Below are 20,601 nucleotides of genomic sequence, written 5' to 3'. Positions count from 1 at the left end.
AATTAATCAATAAACTTGAATAAAATTAATTAGTATCTATTGTTGAGGTGAAGTGGATGTTAGAACATTTTGTCACGTTAGGTGTGGTTTGTTTTATTTTTGTAGTTTCACTGTGCAGGTTGTGTTATAAAGTAAGAAATTACTACTGTATTTCCGAATTAAGTCATGAAGCAAATAGAAAAAAAAGCACTTGTTTGTAATTTTTGTTAAGGTTTGCTGGAAGCTAACTTATGAAAAAGAAGTATCCCAAACTTCAACTCCTAGGCTCAATAGTAGGTGGTAGCTTTTGAAACTAGTGTTTGGGCAGAAATTTTATTTTGCAATTTTAAAATAATCAAAATGAGTGAACTGTATTCATAAACTGTTGTCTCTGTCCTTTTTCTTCAGACTGTTGATGGCCAGTTTAGACTGTCATTCACTTATCGCTTCCCTGATCAGCGCAGTGGAGTTCACTACTTTGCTTTCTGCTATCCATACTCATACTCAGATTGCCAAGCAAAGCTTGATCATTTAGACAGAAGCTTTACCATATGTCAGCAAATGACCCCCTCTGAACCAAAAGACTCTATCTATTTCTATCGGGAACTTTTGTGTTACACACTGGACAGCTTAAGAGTAGACCTTCTAACAATAACTTCTGCAAAGGGCATGGTGGAGGAGAGGGAAGAATCTCTGCCAAGTCTTTTTCCAGACAAAACTGTTCCTAGGGCTCACAGGTTTGAAGGGAAGAAGGTAGGAATCATTTTTATCTAGTGTAGAAAAAAAATATTAAAGTAATCATGGTAGTCTGCCATGCTTTTAAATCTAAGTAAAGCTTCAAAAGCACTGAGTTACACTGCATGTCATGTAAGCTTGTTTACTCTTAACCCTTTACACTCTAACATCAGGGTGCACATTCTCCATACTGCTTTCTATACATTTCCTGTGGTGCTGACAGGGAGAATTTGTTTAAAAATCAAGAGCTTTTTCAGTAGGTGATCATTGCCTTCATTCTCATGACCTCATTGTTTGATTCAGGGGTGATATTGCAAGAAGAAATTAGAAGCCAGTCTTTCTTCAGTGTTAAAGGGTTAAGAGGCATTTACACTAGCAAGTTTTTTAGACAACTGCACTTGTCAAGGAAAACTAATACTTGTTCACCATAATGTGTTAAATGTTCCCATAGGATGTGATGAATTTCAATTCTTTCCTATAACTCTTCCAGGTGTTTTTCCTGAGTGCCAGGGTACATCCAGGGGAAACTCCATCAAGTTTTGTATTCAATGGATTCCTAGACTTTATTTTACGCCAAGATGATCCCAGAGCTGCAGCATTACGGGACCAATATGTGTTTAAGTTGATACCAATGTTGAATCCAGATGGTGTCAAACGTGGCCATTACCGCACTGATCAGCGAGGTGTGAACTTGAATCGAGTGTATATGGATCCTGATCCTCTCCTTCATCCTTCAATCTTTGCAGCCAAAAGTATCATTTTGTATCACCACACTATAGGAAACTTGCACCAAGATTCTGACCACCATAATGCTTGTGTATGTGATACAGAGAAGGCAAAAAAAGTCACTGTAAACCTTAACACTACATCTGTTGAAACTGGCTCTGAATTCTTCACAAACAAAGATATTTTAGATTTGCAGTCAGTTCCTTCTGAGTTAAAGCCAGAGTTGCCAGAACCTGAGTCTGTAAAAATGGATTTCATAAGTGTGGAGGGCAATGGAATGATAGACAAAGATGCCAACAATAACAAGAACAAGGAAACACTCTCATCAAATTTAGACTCTCTAGCATTGAAAATGTCACCTGATGTTCAGACTGGTGCCTCAAATGATGCACTTCAAATGGACACTGTTGTTTCTAATCAGCTTTCAAATGAAAGTACAAGCAGCATGTCAAGTGACTGCCATTCAGAAAAGCAGTTAAATACAAGAACTCTAGACCAGCCTCAGTTCAAAACGGTGTTGAACAAGAAAGAACCTGCAAATTGCATCTATTGCTCTTCACAGACTTCATCTGAGCAAAGCAGTGGGGTTGCATACTATGTTGATCTGCATGGCCATGCTTCAAAGCGCGGATGCTTTGTCTATGCAAATTACCTGGAGAATGAAGACAATTATGTCAGCTCTATTTTATTCCCAAAACTCATCTCTTTGAATTCAACAAACTTTGACTTTGCGGCTTGTAACTTTACTGAAAAGAACATGTACAGCAAGGACAAGCGAGATGGCATGTCCAAAGAAGGAAGTGGGAGGGTTGCCATCTATAAAGCCACTGGGATAATTCACAGGTTGGCAAGGAGATGTACAGTAGAAACATTTTAATTTTAATAGACTTCTGATAATGATAAAACACTTACTATTCTGAACACATCTTTGTGAGCATGTACTGGTAATGCTCAAATTGTAGATTTCTTTAGCACTCACACACACAATTCATACTGATTGATATGATCCTGACTGATTCCTTTTGATGTATTTTCTGATAGAATAGGTGCCAAATTACTACGCAATTAGCATAAAAGACAAATATTCACAATGGGTAAGGTTGTCAAAAAAAAACCTCCTGATTTTTTTGAGATGTTTGGAACCTCAAACCTTTGATTTTGCAATCCAGTGCTTTATCAATTGAGCTGCAGTGAACTTTTGATTAGCTTGAATTTATACTAGAGTCCTCTGTAACTAAACAGGTGCATACCTGTTTAGTAAATATAATCTTTGAGCTTTTCCCTCCTGCTTGGGATGTTGTAATATATAATATCATAAAATATATACCTACATTATGATATGTTTTGCCATCAAGCAAGATACATTAATTTTATCACTATTTGGCAATGTTTGATATCAATATGATTTCTCTATCAGTTATACACTAGAGTGTAACTACAACTGTGGGCGCACAGTCAATTGCTTGCCACCTGCCACTTGCGATAATGGGTGTGCTACTCCACCTCCTTTGCCTGGCTTCCCACCCAAGTATACACCAGAGATTTATGAAGAGGTAAAATGAGGTTACATTGTCAAGCAAATTTGCTTTCTTAAGATTGATTTGTTGTTCATTATGTTTATCAGAAGTTGATAAGACCACATACATTGTTCTGAGATGTGAAATGTCAGTGGTCAGCACTTTGAACTCCATGTTCAAACCATGCTGGGGTCCTTGTGTTGTGTTCTTGGATGTGCCACACCCAAGGTGGGGTTGATCTGTTGTGCACTTGGATATCATTTACACCCTTAGCAATGCTATCCCAAGTGGCTAAATGCAGAGGAAAACTGGATAGGTTATAGTGGTGTGAGCCACTTGACCTATGAGCAAACTTTTTATTCTGGTTTATTTTTGCCGTTTTTTGTTGTTGACAGGTGGGGCGAGCAATGGCAGTGGCTGTACTTGATATGAACAACACCAACCCCTGGACACGACTTCCTCTCAGTGAGTTTACATCTTTAGAAGGAGTCAAGAATTGGGTCAGGCGGTTTGTCAAGAGTTCCAAGAATGCACCCTCAGTACCCAAGAAACTCTCTCGAGTTATTACTAAAACTTCAAGGTATGCAAAGTGCTGTGATATTTTATGTGTGTATCCTCTAAGTTAGTGTTTTTTTCCTCCTTATCTCGCTCAACCACTGATACTCAAGTTTTTGTTAGGTTTATGTCATAATCCTATTATTAACCAAACCTGTTTCCTCAAAAGATGATGAAAAAGCAAATTAGGGTAAGGCCATATCCAGTCAACTTGATCAAACATTCTTGGTTGTGGAAGGATTTATCAATTGGCTAAACAATTACAGCAAATGATCTTTCTTCACTTTTTTCATGGTGTTACTTGTGCTGACTTCCTTCAAGACATACAACTGCTGTATTTCTCTCTCCCTGGGAATGGAATAAGCGTAGCCAATCAGAACATAGGATTTGCTTCATCTTGCATGCTCAAAGAGCTTCCCTTATAATAAGTGGACTATTCCAACTTTTTGACTGTAAGTTTGAAGAGAAATCAGGTAACAAAAACTGAAAAAAAAAAAAAAAAAAAGCAGTTATTAGTTATTACCTAGCCAACAAATAAGTAAATTTGGTGCAGTGTGGCTGGTAATCATTCTGTTAGATGGTACAACTTTGTCAGACCCCATTGGAAACCTATATATGTAGAGAGGGCTGCAGCAGTTCCTCAACAGACTTAATCTGAACACTTTTCAGTATGGTGGCAGGAGCAACAGCAAGTACACGTCAGAAATTATCTGTATTGGCAAGTTCATCCAGTGATATGTCTTCTGATAATGCAGCTAGTGGAGGGCACAGAACAACAGATCATCCATCACAGAATGGAACAAACGTTAACAAGGAAACTGGTACACATTTAAAAATTAACCATTTATTCCTTTGTAGTGAAATAAAACTTTGATATTGTTAACAATGCCCATGTTCCTTTTGTAAGGGGCTAGATGAAACTGATCCCATGTTCTGTTTGACTATACCTTACTTGACCAAACCTGTTTGTTGAAGATGGTTCAGTATAAGCCTGGTTTCCTTTGTTTTTATGGCTCTCAACTTTGTCTTAGTTCCCTGAAGAAAAAAAGAAAGTGGCCATTATTCAGGTATCTCATCCTCACACCTGATTAATGACACATATGGAAAGGGTTTGTATCAACTGATTTTCCTCAATTTTTAGGTAAAAAGCCAGCTACTGATACTGTGAGGCGGCCATATCACCTGGCAAGTACCCAAAAGACATCCTTGCAAGGAACAGGGGCCCAGAGTGGAAAGAACCATCATGATGATACATGCTCTTCATCACCTGGGACTCTGTCAGGAGCCAACAGAAGAGATCAGTTATCTGGGCCAGGACCTTTGAGAGCAACAGTGAGCCAACTTTGTTGTGTTTTGTTTTTTTTTTCCATTATGTGACTTTTATGTTATGCAATAATTTACATTAGATATGTTGGAATGCCAACATATTATCAACTTGAAGGTCAACTGATAAACTTTCAAAGAAAAACAAAACACAAACATTTTCTTTTGGGGCATGGAATACATTTAGCTATAAGATTTGACATTCCTTTTCTTTTTGAAAGTTCCTCCTGAATAGTAAGAGTTCTTGCTTGACATGTGTTTGTAAGTTCCCCCTAGAAATGTTGTTTAGCTGTCAATTATAGGACTTTGTGCAGACAGAACTTCAGAGAGGCCATTCAGTCTTTTCATATGATTTTAGGAGATTTATCTGTGAGCCTCAAATTTATGCACTACAACCAGTTACAATTTCCTGGCTCACATCTAAACACAGTGTTAAATGAATAATATTATTGGCTTTTTGTATACAGACAAATATTGTGTACTTTACTTTAAGGTGTTCAAAGCAAAAGAACAACCAAGAGTTTCTTTGGAACTTCCCAAAACGGTAAGTTATCCAGACAGCAACTAATATCATGTTATATGCTGTAAAGATCTTGTAACTTGTTACCTGGGGACTCTAGGAAAGTTTCTGCCTATAAGAACCAAGGGCCTGCAATGAGCAACTCAATAGATACAGTGTTAACAAAACAAAGTATATCAGAGATAGATGACTGTGTTTCACTGAGGTTGTGTTCCAGCATGATGAGTGAGTAAGCTAACTGAGGCATTCACTTTGATTGTTTTACATATTTATGCTTTATTTAGAAACAGTTCATATGGTAAAATGTAATTAATAGTTTGTGAAAGCCTATCTGTCACTGATGAAGCAAAGATTTCTATAAATAGTATTGTTGAGGGTTCAGGGTGTGAAATTAATTTTTTTTTCTGATAGCCACTTGGCTCCTAAATTCTTCAAAGCAGTAGCCAATTCAAAAATAGTTGGTCGCCATTTTCAAAGACAAATAAAACCTGTTTTTTACGCTGTCACCATTCTAGAAATTAAGTTAGGGAAAAGATCTTTAACTAGCTACAAAGTGGACACTAGAATTGATGATATGCAATGTTCAAACTCACCTAAATCCAAGATGGCATCTAGTTATCGATCAAGATGCATGTGCTGCATTTTGGAAACAAACTTGATGAGGAAGTTTGCTGTGGATTTATCTTTGCAAATCTTTTTAATTCACTATATCTCTAGGTAAGGTTATGATGAAACATTCTAGTCGCCAATTTGGCAACTGATTTTCAGGATTTGGTCGCCAAATTGAAAAATTTAGTCACACTGGCACCTGTATTAGGCACAATTTCACGCCCTGGGGCTGCAGTAAGATTAAAGTGGTCAGCCAGCATCCTTGATCCAAATTTATCCACCATTTCTCTCACTTGAATTACTTCTTTTGCATTTGTGTTTATGTTTAATTTGTATCAAAACAGGGTCCAACTCTGAGGCTGGTGCACAATTTACGTCATCAGCCCCAAGGTCATGTCCAGCCTACATCATTGTCCAGTAAATCTTTATCATCTCCTGTTGAGATTAAAATGAGGTAAAAGCAATCTGGATCTGTTAATTAAGTGGAACTTTCATTGATTATCACCAATATTATAGGAACCTATTGAGATCATTTCTGTTCAGATGCTTTGTGAGAGTGCCTTATGATTGTCTCTATCAATATTAAGGGTTGTTTTGAGACCAGAGTTTTGTTCAACATTTTTAAACTAATTATTAAGACCTGGAAAAAGGTCACACGATAAATGAAAATATTCTGAGAAATAGGAGAAATCCGGAATTCTCTCTAGTAACCTACAACAATTGCTCAAGTGCTTGGTGAAATTTTTAACTGAATCTAATTGCATCAGTAAATTATCCAGGCCAAAGAGATTTACTCCTTGGTTCTAAAAAAAATTATAGAAATTTGTTTATCTTCTCAGCACTATTGATGTCCACAAGCAGTTCATTAGTTTTCACAGAAGCAAACCAGGCGTGGCATTAAGGAATGGCCACAGTAGCCAGAGTGATGAAGAGAAGAAAAAGAAGAATGTTCGTCCAAGGAGGAAAAATGGAAGGAAAAAAGGTAATTAATATGTATTATCTCCATGGATCTTTTATTCTATTAGACTACCAGTTACTTGTAACAGATTTTCAAAAGTAAATTTGTATCAACAAAGCAAATTGGTATGACCAACAGTATATCAATGGGGTTAACAACAGAGAATTCAATGTTCTTTTCAACTGTTCAAAAATCAGTAATTTTATGGAAGATCTTAAATCTATGACTTGAACTTGTGTCAACAATCCTCTCATACAATTTGATATTTTCAACTGTGATTTGAACATTGATATGCTTGTGAAAAAATAGGTAAATAAGTATCAAACCCTACCATTTTTTTGTTGTTTCTTTGTGCTTGTATGTTTTAGTAGGTAGTGTACTATTTCTTCTGCATATATATATTTTTTTTTTGATAATTACCACCTAGTCCAGCCACTCGACTGACATTTGTCATTTCTTAACAGTCGTGCTCTCTCTCTCTTTGACCAATTTTTTGCATTCACTTTAATAAATTTTTGTTTCTTTTTTAAACTCTGAAGAATTTTTATTGTTCATCATGATCGTATTTAAATTTTACATGCACTAATGATAACAATATTTAAATGTGTTACTCAGCTTATTTTCTTTTGTCCAGAAAAAAATGGCGAAGCAGTGGCTAGAGATGAAATTCAACCTTCCGAAATATCTTCATCAAGGTATGAATTTTACAGTGGTTCCTTATGGGGACACCTGTGGGGCCCCTCAGTTGTGTCCTTGTACTATAGGGGTGTGCTTTCATAGAATTTGACCTGTGAGAATTCTTCACCAAAGTTATTTAATATGTAGTTATTTATTTTTACAATGTTGTCCTTCAATAGGCCCCCAGCGGCAGAGGATATTCATGTTAGCACAGTTGAGAAAGAAGAGGAAGGGAAATCCAAGAGTACTCAACTGTCACGCAGAAACAGTTCCAAGAATATGGTTAGCAGTAATAATGATCTATCATAAAGTAATTATTCAACGCCGATGTTATTATTTATTAACAACAGCTCAGAAATGCACTACATCCAATTAACATGCCCAGGCTGCCTCTCTTTTTGAGTCTCAATCTCTAATAAAAGCCATTTTCCTTCAAAACACCCCCATAAGTCCTTGGAGTTTGATTAATTATTGTAATTGTGATTTGTTGTTAGATAAACTGTAGCATGATGTCTTGTGAAGTTGTGGATATCAAGGAGTTACCACATACACCTCAGAGTGGCAGCAGCACAAATCCTTTGACATTCTGGCCAAACACATCTGTCAGCTGACATAACAGGAGTGAAGACCATTTTTTAAGCTTCATGGTGTATTTACTAAAAATTTCAGAGTGGAAAAGTGTTTTTAAGCATACACAATTTTATGTAGATTTACAACAAAAGATTGAAAGTTTTTGTCTTAAAGTTTATAGGATATGTCTTAACTGTACAAGGATTATTTAAATTTTAAAATGTTTTTCTCTATTTATACTGTGGAAATCAAACAAGGAAGCTATGTTATTTTTTTAAAGTATTACATGTAGGTTAGTGGTAATGTAATTTTCTGAGTGAAGGGCTCACTTTCAATTATTCCAGGATTGCTTTTCTTTCCTTATATCACTCTATGCATCTGGTATTGGCCAACTGGAAATTACACTCTACAATCCTAGCAAATGAGATGTTTTCCTCCATTCTGATAAGCCTTGTGATAACTTTGATATTCATTTTTGTGGTACACTATCAAAAATTGTACTGTGAGCAAGCATGTTGTTATCATCAACAGTGATGTGGTATTCATTGATTGGAGTGTGGAGTGAGTTGGTTTGTGATGATTTGAAAACAAATTTTAAAAAATATTCATGGTTGATATTTTATTGTTGGTTAATGTTTCTTTTGACAAGTAGCTTTTAGTTATACTGAGTTGATTAAACATGTAGGAATGTAAAACAAAGTAAATTGGTATTGAGTACTGCAGTGTGGTTGTTTATTTCAAGTTACCATTACCTACTCTTTTTTAGTGGGCTGGTTTGGTAGACAGAGGTTGAAGACACTCTTAGTTTTTACCAAACATCTAAATAGCAATTATTAACATTTACAACAAAAGTGGAAAAAACTAAAAACAAAATTTGCAGCAACTTTTGTCTAGTCATGTGTTTTTGTCTTTTGCTTTTTTCAACTCCATACTTTTGATTTACAGTTGTTCTGCAAGTCTCCTATAATGTTAAGAAATTAAGTTTGTGATTATCAACTTCCGTTTTATCACAGCCTGGTTAATTTGCCCAGTTTATTATTATTTTTTAATCATTATAACAAAGGATGATAGTTACTGTGGTGGAACAGTTCTGTTGAGGACTGAGAAATTAATTTGCAAAACAAGACTTAAAGAGAGCTAAATAGTAACTAAGAGATGGGGGACAGCTAAGTATGAGCATTTTTGAAATTACACCACCACAACTTTGAACAATATCCATTGTTTTTCAAGAAGCAAGTCTGGGTTCAACAAGCCACTTGGAAATCAAATTCCAATTTGTCATCAGGATACCCTACTGATATTTTCTCTCCTCACACAAAGGAATAAAAATTAGATATTACCAGTATATGGTGAGTCCTTTAAGATATGTTATTACACACTGTCTATGTACCCATAATATTTATTGGTTAAAAGCATTTTAACAACCAACTTTTCTAAACAAAGTAAAACAGTGGTATTAAGTTAATATCAAAATTTGATAAAGTTACTCTTAACTTTACTAAGATAATACATTCAAGTATATGAATATTGGTTACTGTGAGACTCAGAAAACCATAAACACTGATTTCAGTCTGTCAGTTCATCTGCATGCTTACTATTCAACTACAAAGTTCAATGGATGTAAAAATGCCAAACAAGTACAGTGACAAAAGCAGTGACTGGTAGACAACGTCAATTCAATGTAAGTTAAGTTTCAATTTTGTTGTTTTTTTTTCATGAAATAAAACTCAAAGTATTGTAAACACACAACAAAGTATCTAAGTCCATCCATATGAACTTCACTTTTAATATTCATTCTAATTGATCAACACCTGAACCTTTGGATCATAGACAGTAACAGGTAGATATCATGAGGTTTGGTTTTTGTTTTTGTTTTTGTTTTTTTTTTTTGTAGCAAAATAAAACTCAAATTACTGTATACATATAAACAAAATTATCCATGTCAAACCAGCATTGTGACCTTCTTTACTTCTGAAATTGAATTTCAGAGCTGACCAGTTTGTTAAAGTATGCTACACGGGTCCCTTAAAGAATTTCAGCATGCCTCTGGTGTCTCTGCAGACAAAAGTTATCCATCCATATAATTTACAACGCAACAAATAACTCTTAGCTACGAGCATGTTTTGAAAAACCAATTAACTTATTACTAATAACTTAGAGCTAACTTGGTTACAAATCAAGTACCTTCACAGAAAATGGCTAACACAAAAAAAACTCAATGGACACCAGTTAATAGTTGATTAATAGTGATCGTAGTTGCCATTTGACTGAGTGACAAATGTTAGTGGGATCTGCTCTTCAGCTGGAGTTGTCTTTCTTTTCATTTCAGCGCTATTTCTTTCTTTACGTCGTCTCATTTGAACCTGAAGCTGCAGTTTGTTAGTAAAGAACACTTTCCTCCAACCGACTTCCTTTGCTAGGGATCGAGTTTCGTCGTTGATGGTGTCACAATGGGATTGGAAAATCTTCTCCCATAACTCGTCGCTTGAGCAAACTTTCCGAAGAGACCTGCATACTGATCCTAGCCTTGCAATGTCGACAAGATCGAGGAATGACAACAAATGAATGAGGACATTTTGAGGAAGACGGGCTAACCAGTCTTTACATACTATGCTGTGTACAAGACGGAGCGTGTCTTCACCAAAAATACGGTTGATGTCTGTCTGAAGTAAGGAGTCATCGTCAAATTCTTCGATTGGTACTTTTCGCTGGCTTGGTGGAATGTATCGTTGGTCTTTTCTTATTGAGATCCGCCATGTTCTTAGAATCACTTGATTCTCTGTTACTAGAAGCTGATGAAAGTCTTTGCTCGGCGATGGAGCTTGCCTCGTCTTTTCAAACAAAATTGCACCCAAATTCATGTTGTCGTGCAAAACGCCATGCAACCAAGAAGTCAAAAGGAAACTCTCACAGAGTCTGGGTACTAGGCAGAGAAAGCAAGCTGACCAGGTCGCCATAGTTACTCTTTACGTAAGTTTAAAATCGGACTGGACTACAGAACTTTCTCTTAATGGACTGGTCAGTTCATTACTGGGATACCTCTGCTTCGCCTTTTTTTTCCTCCGCCACGAAATGGGAAAATTGCGCAATAGTATCCAGTGGTCATTAGGCCCTCAACACAATAACAACTAACTGTGATCCAATGAGGGTGAAGGTGTTCACATGCTGATCACGTGTGTTATCTTGATGATGATTGACGTTGTCATGCATGGACAGGGCCGGGTAACATGACGAACCACGAGAGTTTTGCTAATAAAACTCTTTTGTCAGCCAATTTGTATTTGTTCTGGAGTTGTTGCTTTGGCTATGGAGGTTATACGTTTTTGGGTTACGATTACCCGGAGCTTTATGGTGCAAACGCCCAAAATACTTACAGACGCATACACAAGTCGTATTGTTCGCGGCCAATCCACACTAAAAGATGTTGTTGAGCGGTATTTTTGGAACGGATTGAGTCGCGAGCACTTGAAGCCTTATATGCTTTGAAAGCCATGAAAGCCTTGTGTGCTTCGTATGCCATGTATGCCAAGTATGCCAATGTCTTAGTTGAAAAACGTACACTTGTTGAAAAAAGCAAAATCTGAAATCTGAAACCAAACTGCATATACTATCTATGCAATCTATTGAACAACACTACTTCCATGAGACTGAAGAACAAAATTCTAATGGATGCAAACTAAATTCGAATTAAATACTCCAACAAGACACAAGGGGATTAAATGCGGCTTTTCCTTCTTAAAATTTTTCAGTTTTTGTTGTGCAGTTACCACTACAAATGATCCTTCGAAAGCAATATTTACTGTCAACATTATGATTTGAGAGAGAGTAAAGAGGGGATTGATAAGTTATTTATCGGTCGAGGTAGTGATCAACTTCTTTACTTAAAAATACTGCCCAGCTGGAAAAATGAGATAAATTAATGAAAAATGGCAGCGAAGGTAGGGATGTGTTCCGCGAGTCACGGAAGCGTTACCGTGCCCGTGAGAACCAATCAGATTGTAAGATTCGTTACCATGCCCTCTGGGAAAAATGAATGGAAATTATCGCGCGATAAATAAAAAATAATTATCATGCGATAGTGGGAACCTTGTTAAGCCGCACGTGATCCGCTGTCACGCCCGTTGTTTCGGTGGACAAGACGACCATGGGTGCGACAGCTGGAAAGTTCTTTCTTAACAGGGTTGGCGATTCAAAAGTGACGTCTAGAAATTAACAAAACAGAAATATAATAAGAAAGCTCACATAATTCCCTCTTGTTTCACTTGTAGCTATCTCTGAAGGTGTGTCGCAAGATTTAGCGAAATCAAGGTTTACTGTACTGATTCACAAAGCTATATGTTGAAGAAGTATTGCAAAGTAGTGCTCAATGATCTTTTGACGAAAATAAAACGACCTCAAGACTTACCTCCTCAACGGTTGCAGTCTTTGTCGTCTTGTCCACGGCAACTATCATAAAGTGGTTTACAGAGGACATCCTATCCACTTCATAAGTTCAATTTTATCGCGCGCTGAATTTCATTTATACGGTGGGCCATAGAGGAAATGCTATCTACTTTTTAAATTGAATTTTATCGCGCGATAAATGGGAAACTTGTTGGGTCGTGCGTGATCGTAGGGTGGCTTACGGTGGCCCATACATGTCACAATTTTTTTATCGCGCGATAAATCTCATTTAAAGCGCGATAGTAAAATCGCTTATTTCACCGTGCTGTTCGGTTAGCTCGAAAGCTTGACGCATTTTACAAACTTTAGCGACGTACTTTTCTGAAAGGTACCTTCAGCGAGTAAATTTACACGCTCTATTCGTCGTGTTACATGAATGATTTGTGTTGAAATGATTCGATTTTATCAAGGAGAGGGTATAAGACGCTAAAAGTAATTCCTATGGAAGTATATTGGCCAAAAAGGGCCGCCTGACGAGACAATTGGTAGTGTTAGACCGGTTTGTCGTTGGGGGAATATTGGTTGACACTGGTCTCTTAGTAACGAGGTTGTTTCTAAAGGAGATCTATCTTAAAGCGTAGTCGGTTTGTTGCAGCAAATGGCCGAAATTACGACGGAGTAAATGATGGCGTCAAAGTTTTGACTATGTTTGTTGTTGCGTGGCGAATCGTTTGTAGACAGTAGAATTGGCTATAGATGAAAGAAAAGGAGGGTCGAGTTGATGAATTTCCATTTGGGAGTTGGTTTCAAGATTGCTGGCGAACAGGATACTAAACAATGGAACACTGGAATCATGATTTTCAAAACAATTGTTCATCGCATAGGGAAAAGGCATTTTTGCTCAGTTAAGGTTGGTAAAGTTTGGTAGTAGTTTTGTCATTAGGTGTGTTGTTTTGGTCACATCGGGATGTATGTATTAATCACAGCACAAAGGCACAAAGGGTTGTAGAGTTATTTGTGTTGACAACTTGAAATCATTTCGTACAGAAAAAGGCCATAGTTTCCGGCCAAGATGAACCTTCTATTCTTTGATAATATCATATTAATATGTCCAAAGATTCTCAAATAACTTTGTCAAAGTTAAATTCTTTATTCATGGTTCGTTGTCTGCTTTAACTCAAACCCACATGAACAGAAGAAATCAACGCAAAAATGGAAAAAGTATGAAATCTTGTGGATATTACGCCATGGGCCAACATTTGTTTGCTTTAGATCAAAAACACAACAACACAACAACACAATGCAATAAAGGAAAAATTATGAAATCTTGTGGATATTATGGCATGGGCCAACACTTGTTGCTGAAAGAGAAAGTAATCAAGTGATTAAGGAGAGCTTATTTAGTTGGTGATCATTTCCTTTATTGTCATGACGTTTCTGTGTGATTTAGGGATGACAGTGTTAGGAGAAATTAGATGCCAGTCACTCTTTGGGGTCAGAGGGTTAACTAGCGCAGAGCTTGTATTCTTGGTTATTATTTAAAAATTTATGTATTATATTTTGTGTTGAAACTGGTGTTCCTGCCATTGTTTTTAGTGTAAATTGTGGGTACTCAAAGCTTTTTAACATAAATACAAATTTTTACTGTTAGTAATTTTTTGCAATCATTTGCTAGGTGTCAACTAGATCCTTTTTCAGAAGGAACAACAACTTAAATTTCTGATTTGAAAAAAACTCTTGGTGACTTGTGTGTATCAAGAAGAGTGACAGAAAGTTTGTTGTATGACCTCAGGTATGTCGAGATCATGTGTCAAAAATAAAGCAAAGAGTTAATTCATGAAAGCATCATGCATTGTGTGACGTGGTGTTAAGTTACGAGAGGTAGCTTTACATCTTGTGTGTGTGTTTTGGCTTCTGGCAATCTGTGCAGTTTTAAGCTTGCTTTGCCATCACTGTTATTCCTGTTATTACTTTGGCTGAGAAAAATGCCAATTGGTAGGATTTTCAGGTTGCAAATTGCCTGTACATGGACAATGATTGAAATTATAGCAGCAGCTTTGACTTAGTCTTTTAAATGGATGAAATTTTGTTCCCCATTTTATTTGTTGTGATGTGTTCAAATTGTCAACAATTCCTGTCCTAACTTAACACTGACTCATGCAACATGTGGTGATTTCATGAATCAATTGTTTGCTTTTTCTCTAGATGTGAGCTTGAGGCACACTTGGTTATTTCCTTCAAAGTGACAGCCAATTTTGAGAGGTAATATTAATTAATAGGATAACATTTTAATTTAAAAAACATGGGTTCTCATGACTGTAACAATTTGTTATTGGTGTGAAATCAAATGCATTGTTGACTTATCAACAGTTCTCAGAGTTATGTAGCTCTTTTTTTGCCCTTGTTAGGTCATGTTTAGGCTGTATCAGGTTGCAAATTTTTGCACAAGTTATGCTATTAACATAATAGGGAGCATTTTGATAGATTTTTTTTACAATTATATGTGACTGTTGGATTTTAGGATCATCACAGTTGTCACACAGAAGTAAGCCATGAAATGTATTGAGGAGACAAAAGATCAAGGTATCAGTTATATGGATATATGAAGCCCAGAACATAATGGTAAAGAAGAGTATACTAAGAAGATAATGAAGCAGAATGTTACCACTGTAGTCGTCTTCAGCTTCATTTGCCACTGCCACTGTAGATACCTTAGCAAGGTTAAGAAGTCATTAACAAAAGGAGCACATCAGAAGGAGTAAATGACATATAAAATGGGCATTAAAATTTCACAAAAATTTATGATTAGCGGTCTAGTATGTAAAATGCAAATTTTTTTGTAAGTGTTATGACTATCATTGGTAATTGCTTTCACTTTACTTTAATCAACTTTCAGATTTAACAAATCTGAGGTAGGCTTAAAACAGAATACAAGACTCCTTAAAAATAAGCTACCTATTAACACTAGGGCAGACCACAACACCAGGAACTACTTTCCCTTCTCTTTATGATAAGTGTGTGGGTTCTTTCACGTCCCCCACTAACCATTACCAAGAAGATGCAGGACACAGGGCCTACGGCTTATTGTCCTTATCTGAGAAAACTAGAATGTATAAGTGCTTGCAGATGTCATAGCAAAGACAGCACATTCTCCTCAGTTATTTTAAGACCCTGAGTTTGGGTCTGGTCTAGGTCTTGAACCCTGACCTCCCGCACAGTAGTCTGGTGCTCATGCTCATGAGCTAACCAGGCGTCAGTTTTCTTGTGTAATTGTAGTTGTGATCAAATTTAATTGTAAACTACACAAGTTGAAACTTACTGTTTGACAGATGTCAAACATATGGGTAAAAAACAATCTGTTTTGTTGTGAGTTCTGTGAGATATAGGAGATAATTTGTCATTAAAATGAAGTGATCCACCTCAAATTCCTGAAGTTGATAAGATGTAAAGAAGGAACTTTTTGTTAGATTTCATTTGTAATGTCAATGTATAGTCTTTATACAAAAAATGATCAAATGAATACATGATTAATGTGTTAAACTACCCTGAATTAGGTTTTCAGTGTACCAGAAGTTTACTTAAGGTTTCTAAAGAAGTTTGTTGCGATCAGTGTACCACGGGTTGTGAAATGAATTAGGCATTAATGTCATTGATTGGAACATTTTGATTTTATGTATTTGATTGACTATCATTATAGGTATGGTGTTACAAGGGTGGCAAAGTTCTAAGGTTTAGATAAATACTATAGTAATGATAAGGGACAAATATTCACTGTATTTTCTATTTGAAATGTTTCAAAGTGTTACCATTATTTAGGTTTATTGGTAATGTTCAATTCTAGGGATGAATTTAAAAAAAATTCACTTACTGTGGCTGGTGACCTTTGTAACTGGTTTTGAATTGTTTTCAACTGGTAATCAATGGTGCATAAATTCTGAATCATTGTGATTAATGACTTTTTCATTTTCTCAAAATAATCTAGCAATGAATTGAAAGAATTTGATAAGTAATATGTATTTTGTTAGGTGATTATTAATAGACAAGTACAAGATAGATGTGGTAAAAGTTGAAGGAAAGATTAAAAAGTATAGGGTAATCTATGTACAAGGTATTTTTATAAAAATTTTCAGTTAAAAGATAAAAGAGACCTTGAATGGGTGTATTCATTTAATATATACATGTTTTTCAGGTCAAACAAAAAATTTGTACATTTTTAACTTAAGTTTTGAAGAGAATTTTTTTTGAAAATATTGAAATGTGCATGGTTTTTCAACAAGTTATTTTTTAATTGAATTGCTTTGTCAGTGATAATGGCTAATGAGATGTCAACATTGGTGAGTCATGACATTTTTGTTGTTATTTTGATGCAGTGAGTCTTATATTGTGTAGAAGAAATGTTTAAACAAGAATTCACTTACATTGTTCTAACATTCTGCAGCGCCTACGGCATATGGCATCTAAAATGTTTGGACAGAAATATTTCACAAACAGGTAATATAGTGACTATTAAGAACTTAAATCATACTTTCAAAGGAACCGAACTGTCTTGCAACAGTATTATTTATGTACTGTAAGGAGGATATAGCAGTAATTTAAGTTGAAAGAATACAGTTTGTTTAAAGTTTAATCCTTTTTGTGTGTATCTGTTGTGGGAAGAATTGTTTCAGGATATTCATGATGTCACTCATGGCTGAATAGATGTTTTGTATTATGTGCAAGTTAGGAACTATAAATTAAAATGTATGCTCATTGTGTTAGGATCGATAAGAAGTGATTGCATTTCATAGGCTGAGTATGGTATATAAATATGTATCAGTCAATTTGGAGCTTCAACATTCTGCTAAGACAGCACCCCTTTTGAAGTTTTGAACATTAGTTCATTCCTGGTGGCAAAGTTTTGTGAAAATTTCTAACTCAAAATTCTCCAACCAACCAAGATTTTTGGTGTCTTGTGTCAGATAGAGGAAAAACAAAAAGGCTACTTAAAACAGGTTCAGTAGTACATTGAACTTTGTAATTTGTTTGTGATGTATATATGTACTTTCAAGCAATGTGATTAGCTGTTGGGCTGGTCTGGTTACCATCTATTAAATATACATCATTGGTAAGAGCTTGATGTTCTGAAAAGAAAAAAATAAAATAGAACAAAACATACAGCTAGGGTGTTAGTGAAATCATTAGCAACCATATTTGTCGCATATCATGTAATTCATTACTGATGGGTTGATCAGTAGACAATATATGTTTACATAAAATTTACTCTAAGAAAAAAATTGGTTTGTTAGTAGTTGAAATGCGCTGATTATATTATGGATTGTTAATTGCAGTGTGGAATTTTTTGTTGTCTTGTGTCAGATAGGGGACAAACAAAAAGGCTGCTTTAAACAGGTTCAGCAGTAGGTTGAACTTTAATTTGTTGCGATGTATATATGTACTTACGAGCAATGTGATTAGCTGTTGGGCTGGTGTGGTTACCATCTATTAAATATACATCATTTGTAAGAGCTTGATGTTCTGAAAAGAAAAAAATAAATAGAACAAAACATACAGCTAGGTTGTCAGTAAAATCATTAGTTTGCAAATTCATTGCATATCATGTAATTCATTACTGATGGGTTGATCAGTAGACAATATACGTTTTCATAGAATTTACTAAAAGAAATAAATTGGATGTGTAAGTAATTGAAATGCACCGATTATATTATGGATTGTTAATTACAGTGTTAGGAATTTTTTTGTTGTCTTGTGTCAGATAGGGGACAAACAAAAAGACTGCTTTAAACAGGTTCAGCAGTAGGTTGAACTTTGTAATTTGTTGTGATGTATATATGTACTTACGAGCAATGTGATTAGCTGTTGGGCTGGTGTGGTTACCATCTATTAAATATACATCATTTGTAAGAGCTTGATGTTCTGAAAAGAAAAAAATAAAATAGAACAAAACATACAGCTAGGTTGTCAGTAAAATCATTAGTTTGCAAATTCGTTGCATATCATGTAATTCATTACTGATGGGTTGATCAGTAGACAATATACTTTTTCATAGAATTTACTATAAGAAATAAATTGAATTTGTAAGTAGGTAAAATGCACCAATCATATTATGAATTGTTGATTGCAGTGTTTGGAATTTTTTGGTGTCTTGTGTCAGAGAGAGGATGAACAAAAAGGCTGCCTAAAACAGGTTCAGTTTTAGGTCGTATTTGTAGTTAAGAAAGCTTATTTACCGTTCTTGTAAAATTCCATGATGAATTCTGCCATTGTCAGACGAAACGCATGGGAGATAAATAAAAGTTTTTACTTTCTCAGTTCTTGCAGTGATGGTCAATAGTTTGTTCCGTAAAAGGAAAAAAAAATCTCCTTTGAGGTCCTCTCACAACAGCGCAACGGACATTACTCTTCCTATGTACTGTACGTGTGTCAGTTGTATTGCGTCCTCATGCTGATGCTGTACAAGTGACCAAGCGTTTAGAAAGCCCTCAATTTATTCTAAAAGTCAAGATGACGCAGTTGCCTTGTTCATTTGGAACTAATTATCGAACCAAATGTTATTTTCCTCGCACTGGCCAAGAGGGCAACACTTCATACCTTTAAATCCGTGGGTGTACAGTATAAAAGAACATTTAAGACACAGCAATGTGTTCCAAATGTGCGTTTCGTCCGAGAAGTAGCTTATTATAGCTAGTATTGGCTGTTTTGGAGATTACGAAGGCTGCGATTTCACGATGTGGTTCAAATATTGTGTACAGATTGGTACGAGGTGTTCGTAATTGCCAATATCGTTCTCATAAAAATTGGAGACCTTTAAGTTGAGAGCGAGCTAAATCTGAAGATGGCGGAAGAAATCAAAGCTGGTGGAGGGTCTTCCTAGTGGCAAGAATAATAGAACGCGTACTGTAACGGTTATCTTTTTGTCAACTGATGTTTAAGGAAGAAGGACGCTTCTCTGAACATCAATTTTCTCAATTGGTGAGTACTGACTGTCATGAACTTTGTATCATATGATTGCAAGGGATACGCAGATACTGACTTTGGAACTGCGACAAGTTTATGGCGTAGACTCGCTGGCACAGTTTGGAGCACCTCAGGGCCTTACTAAGGTCATAAGACTAGAAATCTTTCACAAAGTATTGAAGAGATCCCCCTCTGTAAGTACGAGTAAGGACGAAGGCACCAATACTGATGATCTAGCTTCAGAGTTCGAAACTGACCAAACAAGGCACGAGATAAGGACTAAGACTACAGGAGAGGGGTACAGCTGTTATTAGGTTTCGAAAAATACAAATCTTTGCATCTCACTTTTCGTTCAAGTTATTGTCATTACCCTCAAAATCAAGTGGTTTTGTCTTCGGATATTTTTATTTAACAGGAAGCCCACTGGTCAAAATATTGCTTGCTCATTCTTTAGGTCACGCAATTCAACGCCGGCGACACTTTTATCGAGCGATGTAGAAGGAACTTAAACAGGTCCGATAATGTTGATCTTCTGTACAACTCTTATCCTGGTTTTGACTTCGATGATTTGGAAGACGACGAGTGCCTTTCAGAGTTTCGCTTCTACAAGAACGAGCTTACCATTTCTGGCTGAAGTACTGGGGATTCCTGAGGTAGTGGAGTTCTATCAAAGAAGTATCTGTAGCGGATTGGAGGCTCTTTGCATTTTTCTAAAGAGACCTAGCTATCCTTGTCAATATTAAAACATGATAGCTCGCTTTGGGAAGCCTGTTCCAGTGTTATGCATGATAAACAACTACATGATCGACTACATCTACTAGGCACACAGTCACAGAATTTTGCAGTGGAATGATAGCATCCTACAAAGTAAATTGAAAGAAAATATTCTCGGTAGATGTTTGTCGACTGGCGCGACAAAATTCTTCAAAATTGTGCTGGCAGATAAAAAAAAACCAAAACGGTTACGTAAGTTGTAGGGCTGTCTACCCTTTTAAATCTGGTAAGAATATCTTCTTTGTCAAACTCTTGACTTTTGAGTGATTCTCAGCGGCGAATTTTCGATTGGTATCAGTGTTAGCTAAGATTATTTACAT

The 20,601-nt window shown here is 36.0% G+C and overlaps 3 protein-coding genes and 2 long non-coding RNA genes across 12 annotated transcripts in view; 2 read left to right on the top strand and 3 right to left on the bottom strand.

The window, feature by feature from the left end:
• LOC113680169 (cytosolic carboxypeptidase-like protein 5) overlaps positions 1 to 9,053 on the top strand; it is a 9,616-nt gene extending 563 nt beyond the window's left edge. Inside the window, exons 2-13 of the mRNA XM_089189481.1 lie at positions 388 to 732; positions 1,205 to 2,283; positions 2,858 to 2,993; positions 3,353 to 3,537; positions 4,182 to 4,333; positions 4,654 to 4,844; positions 5,329 to 5,379; positions 6,309 to 6,418; positions 6,804 to 6,946; positions 7,557 to 7,617; positions 7,780 to 7,882; positions 8,095 to 9,053. Coding sequence (XP_089045607.1) covers positions 388 to 732; positions 1,205 to 2,283; positions 2,858 to 2,993; positions 3,353 to 3,537; positions 4,182 to 4,333; positions 4,654 to 4,844; positions 5,329 to 5,379; positions 6,309 to 6,418; positions 6,804 to 6,946; positions 7,557 to 7,617; positions 7,780 to 7,882; positions 8,095 to 8,211 — 2,673 coding nt within the window. The 3' untranslated portion in view covers positions 8,212 to 9,053. The remainder of the gene's footprint in view (positions 1 to 387; positions 733 to 1,204; positions 2,284 to 2,857; positions 2,994 to 3,352; positions 3,538 to 4,181; positions 4,334 to 4,653; positions 4,845 to 5,328; positions 5,380 to 6,308; positions 6,419 to 6,803; positions 6,947 to 7,556; positions 7,618 to 7,779; positions 7,883 to 8,094) is intronic.
• Positions 3,859 to 5,581, bottom strand: LOC149036011 (uncharacterized). The gene is made up of 3 exons (XR_016181698.1): positions 5,443 to 5,581; positions 4,475 to 4,547; positions 3,859 to 3,995 (listed from the first exon to the last, which is right to left on the bottom strand). It is a non-coding gene; the product is annotated as an uncharacterized LOC149036011 (long non-coding RNA).
• Positions 9,054 to 9,551: 498 nt separating the features above from the next.
• LOC113680132 (F-box only protein 36) lies at positions 9,552 to 11,667 on the bottom strand. Its single transcript, XM_027197125.2, has one exon. It carries the CDS (start codon positions 11,125 to 11,127, stop codon positions 10,411 to 10,413), a length of 717 nt encoding a protein of 238 aa, XP_027052926.2. The 5' UTR covers positions 11,128 to 11,667; the 3' UTR covers positions 9,552 to 10,410.
• Positions 11,668 to 12,807: 1,140 nt separating this feature from the next.
• LOC149036010 (uncharacterized) lies at positions 12,808 to 16,209 on the top strand. Its single transcript, XR_016181697.1, has 4 exons — positions 12,808 to 13,463; positions 14,229 to 14,345; positions 14,759 to 14,815; positions 15,075 to 16,209. It is a non-coding gene; the product is annotated as an uncharacterized LOC149036010 (long non-coding RNA).
• Positions 13,684 to 18,959, bottom strand: LOC113680181 (uncharacterized). 8 transcript variants are annotated; one of them, XR_016181695.1, is made up of 9 exons: positions 18,781 to 18,959; positions 18,392 to 18,466; positions 17,993 to 18,067; positions 17,635 to 17,673; positions 16,972 to 17,010; positions 16,422 to 16,531; positions 15,873 to 15,981; positions 15,219 to 15,264; positions 13,684 to 13,914 (listed from the first exon to the last, which is right to left on the bottom strand). XR_016181695.1 is itself a non-coding variant. In XM_089189474.1 (9 exons), the coding sequence occupies exons 1-9, from the start codon at positions 18,812 to 18,814 to the stop codon at positions 13,871 to 13,873; spliced, it is 516 nt and encodes a 171-aa protein (XP_089045600.1). In that variant the 5' UTR covers positions 18,815 to 18,959; the 3' UTR covers positions 13,684 to 13,870. The 8 variants fall into 8 exon arrangements, 6 of the variants coding, with proteins under 6 accessions (XP_089045600.1, XP_089045602.1, XP_089045601.1 ...); XM_089189474.1 differs by having other exon boundaries at positions 15,873 to 15,926; XR_016181696.1 differs by lacking the exon at positions 17,635 to 17,673.
• Between the last annotated feature and the right edge of the window lie 1,642 nt (positions 18,960 to 20,601).

Source organism: Pocillopora damicornis, chromosome 12 (genome assembly GCF_964200805.1).
Source record: "Pocillopora damicornis chromosome 12, jaPocDami1.2, whole genome shotgun sequence".
Lineage (NCBI taxonomy): Eukaryota > Metazoa > Cnidaria > Anthozoa > Scleractinia > Pocilloporidae > Pocillopora > Pocillopora damicornis.
Note: the sequence above shows the minus strand (reverse complement) of the source record. Positions and strands in the feature narration are given on the sequence as shown.

Bases quoted from the DNA above. Each gene is read 5' to 3' on its own strand.
- LOC113680132 (XM_027197125.2), bottom strand. From the start codon at position 11,127: ATGGCGACCTGGTCAGCTTGCTTTCTCTGCCTAGTACCCAGACTCTGT.
- LOC113680181 (XM_089189474.1), bottom strand. From the start codon at position 18,814: ATGGCAGAATTCATCATGGAATTTTACAAGAACG. The intron at 18,467-18,780 runs GTAAATAAGCTT...TTTTCTTTTCAG, and splicing joins CATGGAATTTTACAAGAACG to AACATCAAGCTCTTACAAAT. The intron at 18,068-18,391 runs GTAAGTACATAT...TTTTCTTTTCAG, and splicing joins AACAGCTAATCACATTGCTC to AACATCAAGCTCTTACAAAT.